General features: G+C 34.3%; 2 protein-coding genes across 3 annotated transcripts; one reads left to right on the plus strand and one right to left on the minus strand.

The window, feature by feature from the left end:
* Positions 1–387: 387 nt before the first annotated feature.
* On the minus strand, positions 388–2708 carry LOC135831728 (cleavage stimulation factor subunit 2-like). Its single transcript, XM_065344430.1, has 9 exons — positions 2497–2708; positions 2347–2425; positions 2104–2273; positions 1873–2018; positions 1687–1794; positions 1263–1615; positions 1102–1178; positions 813–1036; positions 388–750 (listed from the first exon to the last, which is right to left on the minus strand). The coding sequence occupies exons 1-9, from the start codon at positions 2540–2542 to the stop codon at positions 625–627; spliced, it is 1329 nt and encodes a 442-aa protein (XP_065200502.1). The 5' UTR covers positions 2543–2708; the 3' UTR covers positions 388–624.
* A 2274-nt stretch (positions 2709–4982) lies between these two features.
* On the plus strand, positions 4983–21257 carry LOC135831750 (protein kinase C-like). Of its 2 annotated transcripts, none has more exons than XM_065344474.1 (15): positions 4983–5523; positions 5635–5695; positions 5767–5929; positions 6013–6044; positions 6125–6195; positions 6282–6423; positions 6513–6634; positions 11326–11461; positions 11555–11694; positions 13160–13285; positions 13377–13531; positions 13608–13746; positions 13827–14015; positions 14105–14251; positions 16732–21257. In XM_065344474.1, exons 1-15 carry the CDS (start codon positions 5179–5181, stop codon positions 16900–16902), a joined length of 2139 nt encoding a protein of 712 aa, XP_065200546.1. In that variant the 5' UTR covers positions 4983–5178; the 3' UTR covers positions 16903–21257. The 2 variants fall into 2 exon arrangements, with proteins under 2 accessions (XP_065200546.1, XP_065200537.1); XM_065344465.1 differs by having other exon boundaries at positions 4984–5523; positions 11552–11694.
* Positions 21258–21463: the final 206 nt, after the last annotated feature.

Consider the following 21463-nt stretch of genomic DNA (forward strand, 5'->3'; position numbering starts at 1 on the left):
ATTGCTAAAAATTCCAAAAATACCTAGACCTATATAAATGTACTTTTAACTCAAAATTGTACAGAATTCTCGCTTATTCAACCAAAATTTCAAAAAAAATTATGTAATAATTGCAGTCAAGTTCTGCTTTTTGCTAAAATAATCAAAGTTTGGCTTTTTGCAAAAAACTGCCAACCCCTGCTTTCTAGAAAAGTTGCCAGTCATTTTTTTTCTTTTTTTTTTGAGAAAATTTCCAAAAATTTATCTTTGATATTTTGTGAAAAATTCTCGTTTTTTCAAAATTGGCAAAAATTTTTGCTTTTCAGCAGAATGGCTAAAAATTGTCGTATTTATGCAGAAGATTCCAATGAGTACGAGCCCTGTTATAGATACACATTTCTTTGAGAATTTAAAACGCAAAAATTATATTTAATAAATAATATACAAAAGTGATGAGGTAATGATGAAAGTACAGAAAACAATCGCAAAACTCTGTCACCATACGACCGGGCAAGCCGGTAAAAAAATATTCACACACACACAAACTAGCAAACTTCGGTCATAATTCCAACTCAAAATATTTTGCAGCGGTAACTGAATGTTGAACAAATGGAAGAGATATAATTCCAAACAACCGCAGCTAAATTATCGTTTAGCGCTTCTGGCTTTGGCGATCTGCTCTCTCAGTACTAAAATACTCTGTTTTTGCTCGACCGGTAACAATGCGATCTGTTCGTCTGACAGTTGCATCACTCGCATAATTAACTCGGCCTGAAAAGGTTGAAGGTTAGTTTCGGAAACATTTCATGAAATTCTATCGAATAATACTTCACCTTGTTCTTCTCGCTATCACTTCCACTGGTCGGTAATGGAGGTTTGATATCGCTCTCGCTGGTCACCGGGGTAGACGAAGGTCCACTGAGGGGCTGCGATGGTCTAGAATGAGCTGGCAAAGGTCCCGGTGGTGGTATCATTCTAGGCATGTTGGGAGGTAGGACGGGCATACCTCCGGGCATTTGAATTAATCCCATTGGTATATTCGGTGGCGGAATCATGCCTATAGAATAACAAGTGATGAGAAAATGAATTCACTATCGATCGAAATGTATATTGAAGACTTACCCGGAGGAGGAACTAAGCCTGGGAATGGAATATTATCGGGCATTTGCTGATTTTGTAAACGCGGATCTCTTTTAAACCTAGAAAAAAAAATACACACACACGTTGTAATATTAATACTCTGATTGATTACTTCAACTTTAGAATGAATCAGATTAGATTACATTTCAGGTTGAGGAAATGAAGGCATCTGTGGTGGTATTCTGAGATCTTGATCGTTGAACCGATTACTCATAGTATTTAAATCCGGTGTACGCATATCCAAGTCCTGTTTTATTGGGACCATGGGCGGTAGAGGAGGTGGTTGAATTGATGAAATACTAGGAACGGGACCGGATGGTTTATTATTATTCATGTTATTCCAAAATGAAGTATTGGGATCGCTCGATGAAACTGGACGGGTATCAGAAAATGACGACGATGAAGTCGATGTTCCATTATTTACCACCGTCGATGGAGTGGTAGTTGTTGATAATGTCAATACTGGAGGGACCACATTCCGCGGATGTAGCATAGCCTACGCAATCAAATCACAATTGTAATACGAATCGATATCGATGACCTTTTTTCAATCAATAATATACTAACCAAAGCAGTCGACGTGTCAACTACTTTCATAACGATCATAACTTGTAACAGAGCGTACGCTAATTGAGGATTTTGTAACAATAACTGTCGCGATTCCGTAGGATTATTCTGTATAAAATAGTCAAAATTGTTAAAATTTTATCAATATACAGCTGGGACTTGGAAATTGCCAATAGATCCGATTACCTGAACACAATGCTTCATTTGTTTCATTAATTCGTACATTTGCTCAGGCGGTAGCATCGCGATAGTTTTACTAATAACTTCAGGAGCCTTTTCCGCACTAATAGATTCACCGTAAGTGCTTTCAACTTGCGTACTTTGCATTAATGCTGAAAAAATATTTGTATTAGTCATCGAATTACATATGTAATTAGTCACATTCGTTGTAAGTATCAGGATTTTACCTAAACTCACATTGCATTTCTAGTCGAGATTTTTCAGTACAAGCATTATCAACCCGAAGGTTTCGTCCGGCGATTTCGTAATTATTCAGATTCCTCATCGCACTCAGAGCTGTCTCTTGATCTTTATACTCGCAAAATCCATAACCTTTCGGTTTACCGGAATCTCGATCGAAAACCAATCTGTAAATGGGAAAATAATGATGAGTTGAAGTCAAAAAACACATTATTGCTAGCTGATGAGAGAAAAACTCACTTGAACGAAAGTACTGGTCCGACTTCGCTGAATATGTCTTTTAGTTTTTCTTCAGATACTTCGTACGGTATATTACCGACTAGAAAATGTAACGAGTGAATTAAAAGTTCACAAGAGATACATAAATTACAAAGATGAATATCAACTCACCGAAAACTGATCGCATAGTCTTGTCTACAATCGATTGGTCACTCATGGTTGATGTTTTTTAGTCAATTATATGTCACAATTTCAGTTCAAAATATTAGTTGAACGTAAGATTACTTAATTATACGAAAAATTGTCAAAATTTCATCGCCAATCGCTAAAACAATTCGTTCTTATCTTCGCAAACGGCAAAATGTGTAATGTATTTTTTTTTTATCATTCATCTGCGCTTGTTTACCAGAGTCTAGTTTATCAAATTGATGTGGTGGATGTACAGTTCATTTTTTTGGACTTGGGCGTTTTTTTTGCTATCTACTTTTGGTTAGTTCTGAATTCTGATTGGTAGTTGGTACAGATACTATTCTCCGAAAAGTTCCTTTTTTTTAAAACAAATTTTGTCCTAAATTTTAGCCATGTTTTGTACGGAAATTATTAAAAAAATAAAACTGTCAAAATCATTGCATTTTACAAAAAATGCTCAAAAATTCTCCCTTTTTCAATCAAAAATTACACATACAAAAATTTCTGCTTTTCAGCAAAATGGCTAATTTTTTGAAGAATATAATATTCCCACCCAGCAGCCAACGCCTATAAAAATTCTCGAAAAATTACAAAATTACTAAAAGTAGACTTTTTCAAAAAAGATGAAATGTTCAAGTCAATAAGTCTACCCTTTTTAATTTTTGATGGAAATGTGCAAAAAATACCAAATAGGTTACTAGGTATCGATTTTTTGACCCCTAGTTTACCCACCTAAAAGCCAAGGTAAAGGTGCTATTTTTTTCTGAAATTGTCATTGTCCTTGCTCTTGCTTTCTTAAAAAAATTCTCACTCAAGTATAAGCAAAATTGCCAAAAAGAAAGTTTTTTTTTTTTTCAAGAATCGCCTAAAATGCCTTGGTTTCTTTCTCAGAAATTGTTAAAAAGAATCACTTTTCTCCAATAATTCCCAAAGGGTCGCTTTTTGCTGAGAATGAGAATTGTAAAGTCTTGCTTTTTGCCAAAAATTGGGATGTTTTGCTTGAAATTACAAAATCACAAAAATTCTTGCTTCGTTAGGTGTTAGGTATTGCCAAAAGTTGTCAAAAAAAGGGTTTCGCTTTTCCACCAAGAAATTGCAAAATTAAATTAGTCCACTTTTTTAAAATTCTAAATGGATCTGTTTTTTTGTCATTTTATTTTCGTGTTATGTCAGTTTTTTAGTTGCATTTTGGTACCTTTTTTGAGCTTTCTTTGGTTTCTTAAGTTAGGTACTTTTTTGAGGAAAAAAGTGAGTACGAACCCCCTGTGTTCATTTTTGATTTTTTATTAGTATTGTTCGACTACCTACCTATTTGTTCATTAGTTGAAATTAAAAAGTGTTAATTGAAGCACGTCGTGTCAATCATTTTGAATTTTTTCAATGTGATTAATTTTTTATTAGCCTAGTTTATGTTTTCAATGTTTTTTTTTTCTTCTTCATCTTCAATACACCTCGGGTACCTAACTGTATGTATTATTTGACCATTTGGGGAAGCTGGAGATCACAATTTTTAATTTATGTTGAATTTAAAATGTAATAGTTGTACCTCTACCTACATTATGTTTATTCCTGCTTTATTGTTTGATATCAGAACTAAAAGTTTTGATTAAAAAATTTGGTCTAGCTGGAAAAATCAGAATCTAACAAGGAATACCTACTCGTCAACTTAACACCTCCAATTTGGCTGAAATTTGTTTCACTAAAAGTTCATGTCACCCACACCTCACGATTAAATTTAATGATTTTTCGAATTGTGACAAGTTTTTGAAAATGACTGAAATGGCCCATCTGACATGGCTTTTATAAAAATGGTAAAGCACGAGATAAAAATCTGAAATTTGATTTGGATACTGAAGTCTGTCTTCCAAATCGATTGTGACCATTTTCGAGACGATCTGGAGCTTCCAGCAGAAATTAGTTTTTCTCCAGCACACTGGAATTGGCCCAGAACTCCCAGAAGGCGCCGTAATCAACTTCGGCAGCTGAAATTTTAATCCTATCATAAGTTCGATATTCTCAACCTATTAGGGCAGTTGAATTCCAAATCCGAGGTGACGAGTTCACACTTGTATTTTTTTTTTATAAGTTGAATACCCATTTCATATTTTAAAAAATTCCAGTAGCGCGTATTTCTGGAAAAATTTGTTCAAAACTTCACCTATACCCTAACGTCAACCTTCCAAATCGATTACGACCATTTTCGAGACAATCTGGAGCCTCCAGCAGAAATCGATTTTTTCCAGCTCACTGGAATTGCTCCAGAAAATGCTGTAATTGACTTCGGCAGCTGAAAATTTGGTTCTAAGGTGTTGGCGACATGAACCTTCAGTGAGCCAAATTTCACCCAAATCGAAGGTAACGAGTTGACGAAGTTTTTTTGTAGGCTAGGTAGGAAAAAAAAGGTCAAAAAAATGCACCCCATCTACCTACAATCTGACAAAACAGACTCTAGTGGGTTAATTTTTTTATTGGCGTTTCTGAAAAATTTCCAGAGCATAGTCTCTTGAGCGTAATCTTATCAGCCCAAAATTTGTAATTTGCTAATTATTAGTCTAATAGTTTAAAGATGTGGTATATTATTTCGCGTGCATTTAATATCGAATCCATACGCGTTAGTTACCTTCGGTGTTTAATGGGCTCGAATGGCGTATCGTGAAACCACCTATGTTCACTGGCACTTTGAAAATTAAATTATGTGAAGCTTGCGGTTTGAGACCCACCGATTACCAGAAAAGACACAATGTAACATTTGGCAAACTAGACGATCAACCGATCGATCCGTACGTCACGATCGATGTGGACGAACAACACTTACATCGATCAAGCACCAAGCAGAAAACCTTCGATCCTGTATGGAACGAATCGGTTGTACAGGAGGTACATAATGCTAGTTACCTGGAACTGACCGTATTTCACGATGCTGCTATACCGCCCGATGATTTCATCGCTAATTGTACCATTACATTCGACGATCTGCTTCAAAAAGAAAAGGAAACGCCAGATTTTTGGGTACGTACGATACGCGTTGAACATATGTATCGGTATAGGTTAACGCCAATGTAACACTTGAGGCATTTGATATGGCTTTTTTCACTGGTTTATGTGTGTATTTTATTACAGGTTGATTTGGAACCTCAAGGGAAACTGCATTTAAAAATCGAACTAAAATGGAACTCATCGGGTACGTTCGGATTTATTCTCATTTTACTCGTTGAAGATAGTCATTCATTACCTATGAATTTTGTATTGCAGAACAAGTATCAAACCAGAAGCCGATGGAGTTCAAAGAACGTCAAGGCTTCAATCGTCGTCGAGGGGCTATGAGAAGACGAGTACATCAATTCAACGGACACAAATTTATGGCCACATTCTTGAGACAGCCTACGTTTTGTTCGCATTGTCGCGAATTCATCTGGTAAAAATTTTCAAATACCGATCGTAAAGTTGATGAATAATGAAACAATCGTACTAATAATGTTGATTTTTATACTATTACAGGGGTTTAGGAAAACAGGGTTATCAATGTCAAGGTAAGCTATTATGAGGCTCGATATGTTTTTAATCGCTAATTGAAAACTAATCGCTTACTTGTATTGTTTTTTAATTTCAGTATGTACGTGTGTGGTTCATAAACGATGCCATAGATCTGTTTTGACTAAATGTCCTGGAATGAAAGATGAGGTACGGAGTTTGGTTATTTTTAATTTATTTCGCCTGCATTAATTCGCTCTGAGCTCTGTAAGATAATGTTTCAATTTCAATTACAGCAAATGGTCGATGATAAATCTCAGCGATTTAGTGTTAACGTTCCACATCGATTTGTTGTCCATAGTTATAAACGGTTTACATTCTGCGATCATTGCGGGTCTTTGTTGTATGGCCTGATTCGACAAGGGTTACAATGCGAAGGTAAAGTGATCGATTTACATTATGATTGCGTATTAATTAATATAATCTGTTCGGAAAAAATGATTAATGTGTATTTTATTCGAATACAGTTTGTAGTATGAATGTCCATAAACGATGCCAGAAAAACGTAGCGAATAATTGCGGAATAAACGTCAGACATTTGGCTGAACTTTTGGATGAAATTGGAATTTCACCTAGTCCTGGAACTAAGGTAAAGGTACCTAAATAAGTCGAATAAGTAACTTAGCTTGAAAATGTTGAAGAGTCTTGCTCTTGTTGTAGAAAAGTATGTTCAGTAATCTCTGACCTTAAAATTTGGAATATGAAACATGGCATAATATAAAATCTTATTAAGGGTACACTTTACAGGCCGATTTTAAGGTTCCACCTATGCAACCTTCAATGCTGTGAAAACATCTACGTCACTATGAGCAACGGAATCATTATATGAACGACTTGAAATCACGAACTGGTGGTGCATAGTGTTTTTTTTCCACCCCAAAAAAAATGTATTGTTCTCCTAGTACTTAACTATTCTATTATACCCGTCGATGTCTATACCTAACAAGGGATACAATGGTCAGGTTTTTTTTGCATGTATTTTTTAGAAAATGTTCTCGTAGTACACACGACACTAAACACGACATATGAGTACTCCTACAACGTTACATTCTTGCTCACTGCACAAGAACTGGTTTCTGTTTTACCACTACAACCCTCTACACTATCATTGATTTGATTTCGAGCCTGCAGATAATGTATAGGTCCGTATAACACATTCACCCACATGACTGCATCATAGGGTATTTCCTATGTCTGGAAACTCAGCTGATTGAGAGTCTACCTAGTTTTTCAGAGTCGCAAGCACCCGAAGGAATTTTCATAACTACATATTATAGGGCTAATTTTATTATCTTCCTCTTAGAGGTAATATTTGTCTCACAAGGGAACCCTCTTGAGGTGTCACACTCCGATTGGAACGGGACCGCGATTTTTGGAAAGGCATAGTCAAAAAACCCTCAACACCAAATTTTCAGCTGCCCAAGTTCATTTTTCGATTTTTGGCGAATTTTTGAATATTCAAAGTTGATTGTTTTTGGCGACTTATGCTTTTTTTTAAAAAGTACGTACTTGATCAATAAAAATGGTCAAAATAAGTCCCAAAACTAATATTAATAATCCAAATTTCACAATTTCCAGCTATTCTGGAGCCACCAGCGCGATTTTTCGATTTCTCAATTTTGAATTTGCTCCAGAAAGCGTGAATATGAAGTTGGGCAGCTAAAAATCGAGTTGTACATATATTACACTCGACCTGTTTAACGAGTTTATCCACATTTGAGCCGATTTTGAGAGTGACACCTCAAAAGTGGATTTTTGACCAGATTTTTTCAAATTAAAAAATCCCAAAAATCAAAAGTTTCCCTTTTGAGTGGAAATTTTTGAAATTCACGCGAATCGCTGTATTTTGTCCAAAACTAACCCCCAAATCCAAATTTCACAATTTCCAGCCATTCTGGAGCCTCCAGCACGATTTTCAATTTCTCCAGAATTTTGAATTTTCTCCAGAAGGCGTGAATATGAAGTTGGGCAGCTAGAAATCGAGTTGTGTATTATACTCGACCTGTTTAACGAGTTTATATACATTTGAGCCGATTTTGGGAGTGACACCTCAAGAGTGGTTTTTTGACCAGCTTTTTTCAAAATTAAAAAATCCAAAAAATCAAAAGATAACCGTTCGTGAGGAAATATTTGAAATTTGCGCGAATCGCTGTATTTTGTCCGTAACTAACCCCCCAAATCCAAAATTTCACATTTTCCAGCCATTCTGGAGCCTCCAGCGCGATTTTCAATTTCTCCAGAATTTTGAATTTTCTTCAGAAGGCGTGAATATGAAGTTAGGCAGCTAAAAATCGAGTTGTATATTACACTCGACCTGTTTAACGAGTTTATTCACATTTGAGCCGATTGTGAGAATGACCCCTCAATAGTGATTTTTGAGGTGTCACTCTCGCTCCAGAATGGCTGCAAATGGTAGAATTTGCGCTCCGGGAATTAGTTCTTGAAGAAATACAGCGATTCGCGCAAATTTCTGAAATTTCCTCACAAACGGTTATCTTCTGATTTTTTGGAATTTTTTAATTTTGAAAAAAGCTGGTAAAAAAACCACTCTTGAGGTGTCACTCCCAAAATCGGCTTAATTGTAGATAAACTCGTTAAACAGGTCGAGTATAATACACAACTCGATTTTTAGCTGCCCAACTGCATATTCAACACGCCTTCTGGAGAAAATTCAAAGTTCTGGAGAATTTGCAAATCGCGCTGGAGGCTCCAGAATGGCTAGAAATGGTGAAATTTGGATTTGGGGGGTTAGTTTTGGACAAAATACAGCGATTCGCGTGAATTTCAAAAATTTCCACACTAATTTTGAAAAAGCTGGTCAAAAATCCACTTTGAGGTGTCACTCTCAAAATCGGCTCAAATGTGGATAAACTCGTTAAACAGGTCGAGTGTAATATATGTACAACTCGATTTTTAGCTGCCCAACTTCATTATTCACGCCTTCCGGAGCAAATTGAAAATTCTGGAGAAATTGAAAAATTGCGCTGGAGGCTCCAGAATGACTGGAAATGATAAAATTGGATTTGAGTAATTAATATTAGTTTTTGGGACTTATTTTGACCATTTTTACTGATCAAGTACGTACCTTTTTTTTAAAAAAAAGCATAAATCACCAAAAACAGTGAATTTTGAATTTTCAAAAATTCGCCAAAAATCGAAAAATGTACTTGGTCCTCTGAAAATTTGGTTTTGGGGGTTTTAGACTATGCTCTTTCCAAAAATCGCGGTCCTGTTCAAATCGGAGTGTGACACCTCAAGAGGTTCCCTTGTCACTGGTCAGGGTGGTTATTGGGAAATTTTTTGAATTTTTTTGGCTCCCACTACCAAAGTAATGTAGGTAGGTAGATAGGTAGTTGAGTTTTATGTAAAATAGCGAGTGGTTTTTCAAAGCTTTCAAAATGGTAACATAGACATACCTACTTGTACATATAATATGAAAAATACAATAATTTTTGTTTCAAGGTTTCAAAAGTCAGCATAATAATGCGGATCAACGTTTCACAATTTTCGAAAATTTCGGAAATCCCTCCCGCGCAAAAAACATACCTAATCCATGTCAAAATTACATCCCCTGAGCCTAAACATTCAAAAAGTAGGTACCTATAATCTCAATAATTGTCAAATGAAACTTCAAAATTGCCAAAAAAAAAAACTCAGGTTTCTTACCAAAATTGTCAAAGTCTTATTTTTGTAAACATTGTCAAAATACTCCAAGTTTTTTTTGAATCGTGAGAAATTCACATTTTTTAACAAAATTGTTAAAGAGGTCCTGCTTTTTTGTTGAAGTTGATAGAAAACAAAGTTTCAGCATTTTTTGTCAAAATCGTCAATAAGTTTCATTTCTTTTTGGAAAAACTGTAAAAAATCCCAATTTTTACCAAAATTGTTAAAAAGTTGAATTCTTATGCCAAAGTTGTCAAGATGCTCCAAGTTTTTCCAAAATCGTGAAAAATCTCATTTTTGGAGAGGTCCTGTTTTTTTTGACAAAGGAATTTTTTGTGAAAAAACGAAAATATTTTGTCAATAAAAAGTAATACATAGACATAATTGTAGCAGAAGACCAGACGTTTTGGAAATTATTGGCGCAAAATAGAAAAAATAGGTATTATACAAGTTTTGCAGTCTTTGTCTAGAAAAATAAGACTTTTTTGAAAATCGAAAGTTTGGCTCAATTTCAGCAAATCAATAATTTTTTTCAAGTGGGTACCCACTTAGAAATCGAGATTTGATACCTATCTTGGTCCATTTAATAATTTTTTTCAAGTGGGTACCTACTTAGAAATCGAGATTTGATACCTAAACCTATCTTGGTCCATTTCAATGCCAGTAAAATTATCAAAATTTGGTTTGATTTTCGCATTGGTTTGATTAGAATAAAAATACCTACATACTACATATAAGAATATTTCATTCAATACGAAAAAAAAAAAAATACGTACGAGTTATACATTACATAATTACATATTTACAAAAACCTGAATTCAAAGTTTTTTGCACTCCTAATTTTTAAATTTGAGGGAATCGAGGGCTTAAATCAAAGTTTTCCTAATTAGTAACTAAAAACATTCTAAAGCTTTCAGCGCATAACGTCTTCTGTTTAAAAATTTTTTCATTAGGCACATATTTTACCTATGTAAAGTCATAGGTAAAGAGAAACCTCTTTTGGAAAAGGAATAATCGAAGACATTAGACCTTTTACAGAAACCATGGGTAAAAATCAGGTAAAAATGCGAAAATACGGTATATATACAAATAATTGAGTAAGGAACGATGTTGCACAAACTCAACTGGAATTCCTATAACCATGCGCTCTACATATTTTTGCCTGAACTGCGCGTCCGCAAACAATGTCGTCACTCCTACCTCGTCCTTCCGCGCCCGCCCATCAAGTATCTAAATTTACAAGGTAAATATCTCGTTGAGTTTTAAATTTTCTTCAATTTTTTTTTCACCAACGTTTTCAGAGTAAAAAACTCAAGCAATGACTTTTTCAACTTTTCCAATATTGTGATCAGATAGTAAGTTATGCTTGAAAACGGATTCCTACAAGAAAAGCGATTTTCACTGATTTTCTGATCGATTAATACGAAAAATCTCAAAAGTCATTGCTTAAAAAATGGATTATCTTTCGAATAAAAAAAAAATTAGCAAAATCCATTGAATATTTGCCGAGAAATTTACCTTGTAAGTTGACTATCTTAAGCGTAAAAAAACGTTACCGATCACAGCTGTAAAGTGTACCCTTAATATACAATATTGTAACTTTTGTTTTCAAAATAGGGATCAAGCAGCGTCGGCGGTCCACCATCAAATTTACAAAGCAGTACATCTCCGGTGGCATCTGATGAAAATGCTTTATTATTCGATCAAAGACGAGTGACCGATGATGATAGGCAGGCTGACAGCTCAGAAAGAGGTATTTTCATTCAACACCGATATTTTGCCTATAAGTCCGAATGCTTGACTCGAACATAGAGACTAATTTGAAAATTCATATCTTGTTCAGCAGTGAGTCGTAGCGGATCCAATGGCGGTGACCGAAAACTAGGAGTTGATGATTTTCATTTCTTAAAAGTACTCGGCAAAGGAAGCTTTGGTAAAGTGATGTTAGCAGAGAAAAAGGGAACTGACGAAGTTTATGCCATAAAAGTAATAATTCTTGTTCTACGTATATTATTGCCAGCTCTATTTTAGTCTACAGTCCAACTGGCAAAAAGTGCTCTTGAAATCGAATTTGGATGACTTTTTTACGATTCAGAAAATAAGTTGTTTTTCCTGTAAATATTGGTCTGACGAGTCAGAAAAGACGTGTTTTGGATTTTCACAGTTGTACGATAGGGGGAGGAGAGGGATGAAGCCTAAAACCATCGATTTTCAAAATTGCCCGGGCATTCTAAAGTGGTAGTGTGACCTATCAAAATAGATTAAAATTTTTCGAAAAATTCAAATATTTCGACTAAAATGTATATTGAGCATTTTGAAAAATTTTAATTCCCAAAATCTGGTCAGAATTTCTGGGATTTTTGGGAAGAAAATCCATGCACTGAGTCACAAAAAAAAGGTTCAGTTTTGTAATGTTAATCTTCTGGTGAAATTTTCAACCTACTTTTTCAAAAATTCCAAAAATCATGATCTCATTTTAGCCTAAAAAATCTTCTAATCTGCTCAAAAAAAGCATTGATAGAAGTTAATGAATTCCTTTCGAGATTTTTATCCGTTTTGATTGGTAGCATTACGCTTTTTTCAAATGTCTTAAAAATCATGACCCAATTTTGTAGCTCAAAATTTTTCAAAAATGCTGAAATACATTTTTTTGAAATACTTTGATTTTTTGCAAAATTTCAGCACATTTTGAAAGGTTGCATGAAAATTGTTTGAAACTCCCAAAAATCATAACCCAATTTTGGGGCTCAGAATTTTTCAAAAATGATCAAAATACATTTTCGTCAAAATATTTTAACTTCTCGTGAAATTTTAACTCATTTGGATAGGTCGCATGAAAGTTTTTCGAAAATCTCAAAAATCGTAACCCGATTTTGGGTCTCAAAATTTTTAAGACAGTTTAAAATACATTTTCGTCAAAATATTTGAATTTCTCGCGTTTTAACCTATTTTAATAGATCGCATGACACTTTTTTAAAAATCTCAAAAATCATGACCCAATTTTAGTCCTTATTTCAAAATGCTCAAAATACATTTTCATAGAAATATTTGAATTTCTCGCGAAATTTTAACACATTTTGATAGGTCGCATGACATTTTAATAAAAAACTCAAAAATCGTGACCCAACCCCAGGCCTCAAAATTTTTCAAAATGCTCGAAATACATTTTCATCAAAATATTCGAATTCTTCGTAAAATTTCAATACATTTTGATAGGTCACACGGTCACTTTAGAATAATTCTTTGACGGTTCATTTTTACTCCAAAATTGGGGGAGGGGGTGTTACTTTGAAATTCGACTACGCCCTATTGTGGCAGCTGTTTTTTGCAAACTTTGGTTTGGCTGAATGGACGGGGAACGAACTTTGCCGTTTGGACTGTGGATTAATCATTTGTAGATACTCGTATATTTGAAGAATTTTCTCATAACTTTGACCTTGTCTCTAATTAGGTTTTGAAAAAAGATATCATCATTCAAGACGACGATGTCGACTGTACCATGACTGAGAAGAGAATATTAGCTTTGGCCGCCAAGCATCCTTTCCTCACTGCCTTGCATTCCGCCTTCCAAACTAAGGTCGGTTTTCCACTCCCTTTGACATCTTCACAATTATTGCAAATTTGGTATTCGTGAGTAAAATCTAATCGTCATGTTGCATTTTCTACAGGAACGTTTGTTTTTTGTAATGGAATATGTTAACGGAGGCGATCTAATGTTTCAAATTCAAAGATCTCGAAAATTCGACGAACCCAGGGCCAGATTTTACGCGGCCGAAGTTACGTTAGCGTTGCAATTTCTGCATAGACACGGTGTCATTTACCGGTAATTAAAACACGATTAAGGACCATTTTTTTTGAGCTCTGTTTCGAGGTTTAATTTTTTTTGTGGCTGTTTCTAGGGATTTGAAGCTGGATAATATTTTATTGGATAACGAGGGACACTGTAAATTGGCTGACTTCGGTATGTGCAAGGAAGGTATCATCGACGGCGTAACTACTAGCACATTTTGCGGTACTCCAGATTACATCGCTCCTGAGGTACGAATATTAATTTTCCTCGAGTAATGCCGATGAATTATTAGTTACTAACGATTCATCATGTTTCAATTTGTGTAAAGATATTACAAGAGTTGGATTACGGAGCTAGTGTCGATTGGTGGGCATTGGGTGTGCTAATGTACGAAATGATGGCTGGCCAGCCACCCTTCGAAGCTGATAACGAAGATGATCTGTTCGAGTCCATTTTACACGATGATGTACTCTATCCGGTCTGGTTGGGTAAAGAAGCCGTGTCCATATTGAAAGGCGTAAGTGTTACTTTTTATGTAAAAAATTCTACCTAATTCTAATTAGGTATTGAATGAATGTTTTTCAACGCTGTGTGTTTTTTTTGCAGTTTATGACCAAAAATCCTAGCAAAAGATTGGGTTCTGTAGCGTCACATGGAATGGAAAATGCTATAAGGACTCATATCTTCTTCCGCGACATCAATTGGGAAGCGTTGGAAGCTCGAAAAATCAAACCGCCATTTAAACCGAAAATCGTTAGTATTTGCATATTATGTTTGTATTGTTTTATTGGGTTGTGTTTTTCAGGATGTGGGATTATGATTAGTACTATTTTTTTTGCACACGAAACGTAAGCGAAAAGCAAAAAATGTTTTTAGGGAGAGGAGCAAGGAGGGTTACAACTACCATATTTATGTAGGGCTAGTTATGAAAAAATTTTAAAAATACATACAAAACAGAATATAAACCATGAAAAGTATAAACGTGAAATTATAAATTCTACGAGTATTCAAAATTTACATCGAGATCAACGAAATGAATATCTCTTAAAAATAATATGAAACCAGAAATGAGGTACAAAAGTAAAACACATACAGAAATTATTTCAAATTAAGTACATACCAAACAATCGAGATTCAAAAATCAATTCTATAAATAATTAATCTGTAATAGTAAGATTTTAAAACAAAACAAAAAAAATGAGAGGGAAAAAAGCTGCTTTATCACCCTTTCCTTTCACCTTTTCAGTATCTCGGACCAGATTTCTAGCCTATTGTTTTTCTGCCTGGTTTCCCAAGGTCGTCTGTCTGTCTGTCTGTCTGTCTGTCTTTTTAAGGTCATTGACCCGTGTGTCTAAACTCTCAAGGTCACTGGCTTACCTGTCTATTTGCCTGGCCTCTTAATCTCATTGACCTACCTATCTAGTCTCTGATGGTGGCCTTTCTCCCAGTCTAGCCGCATAAGGTCATTGACCTGTGTGTCTGGACTCTCCAGGTCACTGACCTTCTTGTCCAGTGTCTCAAGGTCGTCTGTCTGTCTGTCTGTCTGTCTGTCTGTCTGTCTGTCTATCTGCCTGACCTTTTAAAGTCTTTGACCAGTCAGTATGGCTTTCCAAGGTCGTTTGTCAACCAATCTAGCCTCATAAGGTTATTGACCCGCCTGTGTGGCCTCTTGAAGTCACTGACCTACTTTTTTTGTCTAGCTTCTGGAGGTTGTTTGCGTGTCTGTTGGGCTTCCAAAGCTCATCTGTCTGCCAACCTGGCTTCTTAAGGTAATTGACCTGTCTACCTGACCTCTCAAGGTCACTGACTTACTTGTCTAATGTCAGGGTCGTCTATTTGCCTGGCCTCTTAATCTCTTTGACCTACCTATCTAGTCTCTGATAGTGGTATTTCTTCCAGTTTAGCATCCTAAGGTCATTGGCCTGTGTGTACCTGAACTCTCAAGGTCACTGACCTTCTTGTCCAGTGTCTCAAGGTTGTCTGTCTGTCTGTCTGTCTGACCTTTTAAAGTCATTGATCAGTCAGTATGGTTTTCCAAGGTCTCTTGTCAACCAGTCTAGCCTCATAAGGTTATTGACCCGCCTGTCTGGCAGCTCAAAGTCGCTGACCTACTTTTTTTAGCCTAGCTTCTGACGGTTGTTTGCGTGTCTGTTGGGCTTCCAAATCTCATCTGTCTGCCAACCTGGCTTCTTAAGGTCATTGACCTGTCTATCTAACCTCTTAAGGTCATTGACCCGTATGCATGTTCCCTCCAAGTTTTCAAAATTCTAATAGACTGGAATTAATTGCAACTTTTCCAAGTCAAAAAGTCTTGGGTTTTTTTGTCAGAATTTCAAATAAAAAGTTGCTTATTAAAATGATCAAAAAGTCTTACTTTTTTAAAATCAAAGTTGCAAAAAATTATACTTTCTTAAAAAACTGTAAAAAAAGACATATTTTTTGTGAAGATTTTCAAAAAAAAAAAACGTGTTTTCTTGTTAAATCTGCTAAAAAGTTCTGTTTTTTGGCCAAAATTGCAAAAAAAAAAAGAATCTATTATTTTGTCATAATTTGCTATGAATTTTTACTTTCTGGTTGTCAAAATCACAAAAAAAAAGTCTCAAGTACCTACCTACTTTTTTATTAATAATATAGAAGTTTTTTTTGTTTTTTTTTGCCTAAATTACCTAGAAATTTTGTTTTGTTAGGTAGAGTACGTAATTTCAAAAAACTCTTTTATTTTGAATTTGAAATTAAATTTTTAGGGAAAATTCATTCGGGGGAATGGTCTTTTGTTCGGGAAATATAAATTCGAGAATTCAGTTGTCCGAAAAAAAAAAATTCAAATGTGTATTCATTTTAGGGATTTGGTCTCTCAATGTCACATTTCTGGCCTTTTTTCGAGTGGACGTTGTTGGACCCTGAGGGGTCAATTTCTCCGAATTTTACTATTAGATAATAAGTGAATATTCAAGCTTGGACAAATAATTCATTCCAGGCCATTTCCATTTTTTTTTTTTTTTTGTTCCGACTTATTGTTTGGGGAAATGGATCAGAGCAGTCTTATCTAAAAGAATATCAAATTCCTATTATTCAGACTTGGCCCCTTCAACCTCTTTATTTTTATAAATTTTCAAATTGGGATTTCAATTTGTGCCTTTCTGAGTGTTTGATTCCATCTTTAAAAATTAATTTGTTGCAAGAAAAACAATTTTTTCACTTTTTTTGTTTATTCTATTCGTTTTCTTTTCCAGAAAAGCAAAAAAGACGCCTTGAATTTCGACACCGAATTCACCAAAGAGGAACCCGGTTTGACACCCATTTCAGCTGACGTCGTTAAATCCATCAATCAAGAAGAATTCCGTGGCTTCTCGTTCACAAATATGGACTACAATCCTTCAAAATTCAGTAATTTCGCAGCGTAATCTCACGTCTCGACGCTTGGAATTCAAAAGTTGCAAAAAAAAGAAAAAAAACTAGTACAGCAATGCTGTATTATTCGTTGCATTTATAAAAGTAACTTAAGCACAAAACATACCCTCCGTAAATCTGAATTTTATTTTCGCCCATTCGTAGTAATTACTAATTAGCTTCGTTGCTTCGGTCTAAATAGTATAATTTTTTTTTTAGTTGTGAGGAAAAAATGACCAAAAAAAAGCCAACAAACTTATCCCAATAGCATTGGATTAATTAATTCGCGAACAAATATTTGTAAATAAAATTGACAGACTTGAGACTGAGTATCTGTGTTTTATAATAAGCGCAATACTCCGGTGAAAAAGTATGATTTTTCGATACGAGCGTATAGAGATTAGAAATAATGTTTCTAACATGATTCATCGTAGTTACAGTGCCTTGCTTGTGTACTATTAATTTCGTACGACATTTATAGTATAGTTTGGACGTGTCAATGAATGAACGAATTGCAAAGAAAAAAACCCCATTTTATAAGTATCGACAGCCGTATTCGCGTTTTAAAGTTAACAATCCATTAACTGCTTTTCATGTTCGCTGAATTTATTTTTTTGTTTTTCGTAAAACCATTAGACCCGTTGTGCCCTGAAAAGATCCGACGAATGGAATTTACGAACTCTCATTGCATCGTACCGAGCCCCAGATTGGCTGGAAATTACCCGCTTTGCTCAATTTTCTTGCACATTTTCGTTGAATATTGTATCAAAATTGCAAAAAATTTGACCCTTTTTTCGGCTGGACTGTGGTTCGATTTCTCGCGGGCACTAAAGGGTTAAAACATCACGTTGTATGAATTTTTAATTAGAACGTCACATTTCGTTATACAAATTAAGATTTAGTTAATCGACGAAAATATTAGCTTTTAAGTGTTTTAGTAATCGAGATTCGTTTGCTGCATTTTTTTTGGGGGGGGAGGGGTATTTTGTTTTTCTCGCGTTAACTCGACAGTATTATTTTGTTCGCTTTCTATGCTTTCAATGTTTTCTCTCTCTCTCTTTTTCTCGTACCTACTTTATTTTTCTATTATTTATTTTTAACGTCAATTTATCAAAAATGAAACGTATTATTTGCATTTTTTTTCTTCTTCAAAAAATCTCTTGTTCGACGAATGACGCACATCATTCATTAGTCTGACTTTTTATCTTATTTTTTGCTTTTTTTATTTCGTTTCTAGTCTTGTGTTTTTGTTTTTATTATTCTACTATTTGTAATGTTCAACTTACCTAGTCATTTAGTTTTTGTATATTCCAATTGTGTAATTTTAACAGATTTTAATTTTATAGTATTAAGATTATTAAGCCAGTCGAAAGATAATTTTCGCATTTATTAAAACGAGAGAACCTATAGAATGATTTGTCCAGAAAAAAAAAACGAAGACGGATGTTCTAGATAGTAAAAGGGATACTCGCGTGCTCCTTTTTTCAATAGGTATCTAGTACGTTCGTTCCGTTCGTTCCGTCCATCATATCGTACAATTGCGTTATTTAAGGTGTATTTTATTGTGTATTGTAGGTGTGCCGGAGTGTGCGAAGATGAAATAGAAGAGAGAATTTATTGGACAAGGTGTGTTTGGGCCGGAGGGGCGGATAAATTATTATTATGTAAATATGTATGTAATTTTTATCTTCTTCTTCGTTTGTTTGGTTTTATTTCCTTTCGTTTTCGATTTACGACTGAAGCGCACACAAATATTGTACCGAAGATACGAGAAGGTATCGTTAAATGTGTTTTATTAATTTACCATGAAACAAAAATTATTAAGTATAAAGATAATTTACATAAAATGCACATTCGTTAGTACAAATTGACAAATTTTTCGTATTAGACCAATAATTTTAAAATAGGTAATTTTTCGCCTTGTTTCGCGTCGCGTCGCTTTTATCGTAATTTATTTAGTCGATGTTTTAAGCTATAGTATGTTCGGTCGATACGTGAGAGTGAACAAATGTTGTGATTTTATTTCCCTACCTGAGCGTCATCCCGTCATGAATTTTGTTTTTTATTTCATTTTTTCTTCATCTTTCTTCGTTAATGGACGAACTTGCAGAATTGGCTAATAATTTGTGTGTTTTATTTTATTTTATTTTTTTGTTCTATTTACGAAATTTTGAGGTCAAGTACCATACCATATAATCACTTCTATGTGTTAATTAGTTGAGTTTTTGTTTGTGTTTTATTATGATTTTTTTTTTTTTTTTTGGTTCGCATATTTAATACTCAGATGTGTTATACTTAATGTTTATTTTACCTCTGTATCGTTGAGTTTTTAGTTTTGTTGTGTGTAATTTTAATTTTTTGTGTTATTTGTAATGAACGTAATGTTAGTAGCGCCGAAATTGCTGAGTGAAGTGATGAGGAGTGCTTGAGGAGAGTCTGCTTTTGATGTTGTTGATTAAAAAAAACTAATGCTTAAAGTTGACATCGTTACGAAAAGATCAACTTTCACCGTTTGCAAAATTTCTGAGATAAGCTTGAAAAATTTGCTAAAAGATTGGAATGGAAATATTTTTTATTTTTTCATTTCTGACAATTTTTATGATTTTTTTTGGTCGTAGGAAACGATTCTCCGAAGTTTTGGGAAAGAGGTGAAGAGAGCGTGGAAAAGTCCCTGAATTTTGATCAAATTTTTTGTCAGAGGAAAGAGTGAAGAGTAGGAGAAGGAGGCTAGAAATGTGTAAATTTTGATCGAATTTTGAAAAAAAAAATCTTCATGACGCAGTGTTGAAATAATACATTTTCGATGATACTGATATAGATTTTAAACTCGAGTTTGTGAATTCAACTCATTAACCCCCACCACATGAAAGTTTTTCGAGGAGAAAAAAGAAGGAGGGAGTAGGATTCTGTATGTATTTAAAAGAAGGTAATGTTTCTTGCGATGGAATTACTTACCTGACATTTAGGTTTTATTTTGGTTTATTCATTTGTTTTCGATAGACTTCTTCAATCTTTTATACTTTAGATATCATGTGGCGATTAATGTCACAGATTCTAATTACTTACTGTGTTTTAATTTTTTTTTTCGAAATATCTACTTCCTACATAAACTCGCTGAACAAAGTATAGAAAAAAAAATGAAAAAAAATTCCTATTAACGAACTTATCGCAACGAACAGTTTTATTACTCAATAAAAATATAGCACCTCATTTTCCTATATTCGAACCAGATGTGATGTGTACATTGTACAAGATCCTCCTATACGTATACTTACGAAACATAGATAAAAATCGTTTATTTATACAATATTTATACTTACACGTACAATTTTGAACCTCGCAGTCTTCAAAAAAACTATCGATATTGTTTCGCACAAATAACCTATAGATACTCGAATTTTGTTCATTGGTTTGGTTTTGTTACCATATTCTCGCCTGGCAAAAACTCCTCTTCCTGTTACCAGGTTCTGTTACCTATCTCGTCATAAACCACATCTATGGTACTAGAACAATTCGCATATTTTTAGTGAAAAAAATAATAATTATAATAAATTGCACAAAAATCCAGTACAAAGCGCAAAAATGCTGGAAAATCTCGCGCAATGAACGGTTTGTTTAATTTATTTTTTTGAAATTTTACTCCTATTTTCATACCTATACCGTACTGTAGACAGTATTAAACCGAACAATATGATAGAACATTCTTAAGAACAAATATTTATTAAGATTAATTATAGAGAAAATTTGTTTTTAAGTTTCAAATGCTTTTTTTTTAATCGGAAAAAATAATTGAGATAATGAGAATGAGATTCTATACAATATTCTAGTCCTGACCTACAATTTTTTTATTTTTTTGAGAATTCGTTAACGTACTTGTACTATATTGGATGTTACCTTGCGATGAATATTCGAATAGCTCGGAAAATTGATTGTTGAATTGTTTCAAATTTTAAGTGCATAGTATGTAGGTATGTAGATTTTTACCATTTATGGCACATCCCCATGATCAGCAGGGTTTTATTCGCGTTTATTTACCTCTCGAAATCACATACTAGATAACGATTTCATAATCGTGTGGAAATTGGAGTAAGTACTTACCTACATCGTACGATGATGTATTCAATTGGATTGGAATACTTATAGCCTATACAGGTAGTTAGATACTTATCCGAATAACGCAGATGAAATGCTTGAATTGATATTGTTTTTTGTTTGTTTTTAATTTTACTTGATTTGTTTTTTGTTTCGTTGATACTAGTGATTGTATTATTATTAAAAAGTGAATTCCATGATACCAGTATGACCGTAGTTCACAATTTCTCTATGTAATAAACTCCTTTAATAAAGAATGTGTTATAATAATGCTTTACATATCGTGTTTGTTTATTTCTATTGCGAATCTCTACTACTTGTATAATGTCAGTGCCACTGGCAAAAGGGCTCAAGTTGGCTTGCATTTTTACGACCCCAAAAATCCAGTGTTTATTTTTAGTAGATATGGGTCAAATGGGTCTAGGGTCTAGGATATCAGAAAAGACGTATTTTGGATTTTCACAATGTTGCACAATGAGGTTC

Source organism: Planococcus citri, chromosome 1 (assembly GCF_950023065.1).
Source record: "Planococcus citri chromosome 1, ihPlaCitr1.1, whole genome shotgun sequence".
NCBI lineage: Eukaryota > Metazoa > Arthropoda > Insecta > Hemiptera > Pseudococcidae > Planococcus > Planococcus citri.

Coding starts and splice junctions, on each gene's coding strand:
- LOC135831728 (XM_065344430.1), bottom strand. CDS start 2,542: ATGAGTGACCAATCGATTGTAGACAAGACTATGCGATCAGTTTTCG. Junction 1,795..1,872: donor AAATGAAGCATTGTGTTCAG/GTAATCGGATCT, acceptor TATTTTATACAG/AATAATCCTACGGAATCGCG. Junction 1,037..1,101: donor AGGCTTAGTTCCTCCTCCGG/GTAAGTCTTCAA, acceptor GTTATTCTATAG/GCATGATTCCGCCACCGAAT.
- LOC135831750 (XM_065344465.1), top strand. CDS start 5,179: ATGTTCACTGGCACTTTGAAAATTAAATTATGTGAAGCTTGCGGTTTG. Junction 6,045..6,124: donor ACAGGGTTATCAATGTCAAG/GTAAGCTATTAT, acceptor TTTTAATTTCAG/TATGTACGTGTGTGGTTCAT. Junction 13,747..13,826: donor CAGATTACATCGCTCCTGAG/GTACGAATATTA, acceptor ATTTGTGTAAAG/ATATTACAAGAGTTGGATTA.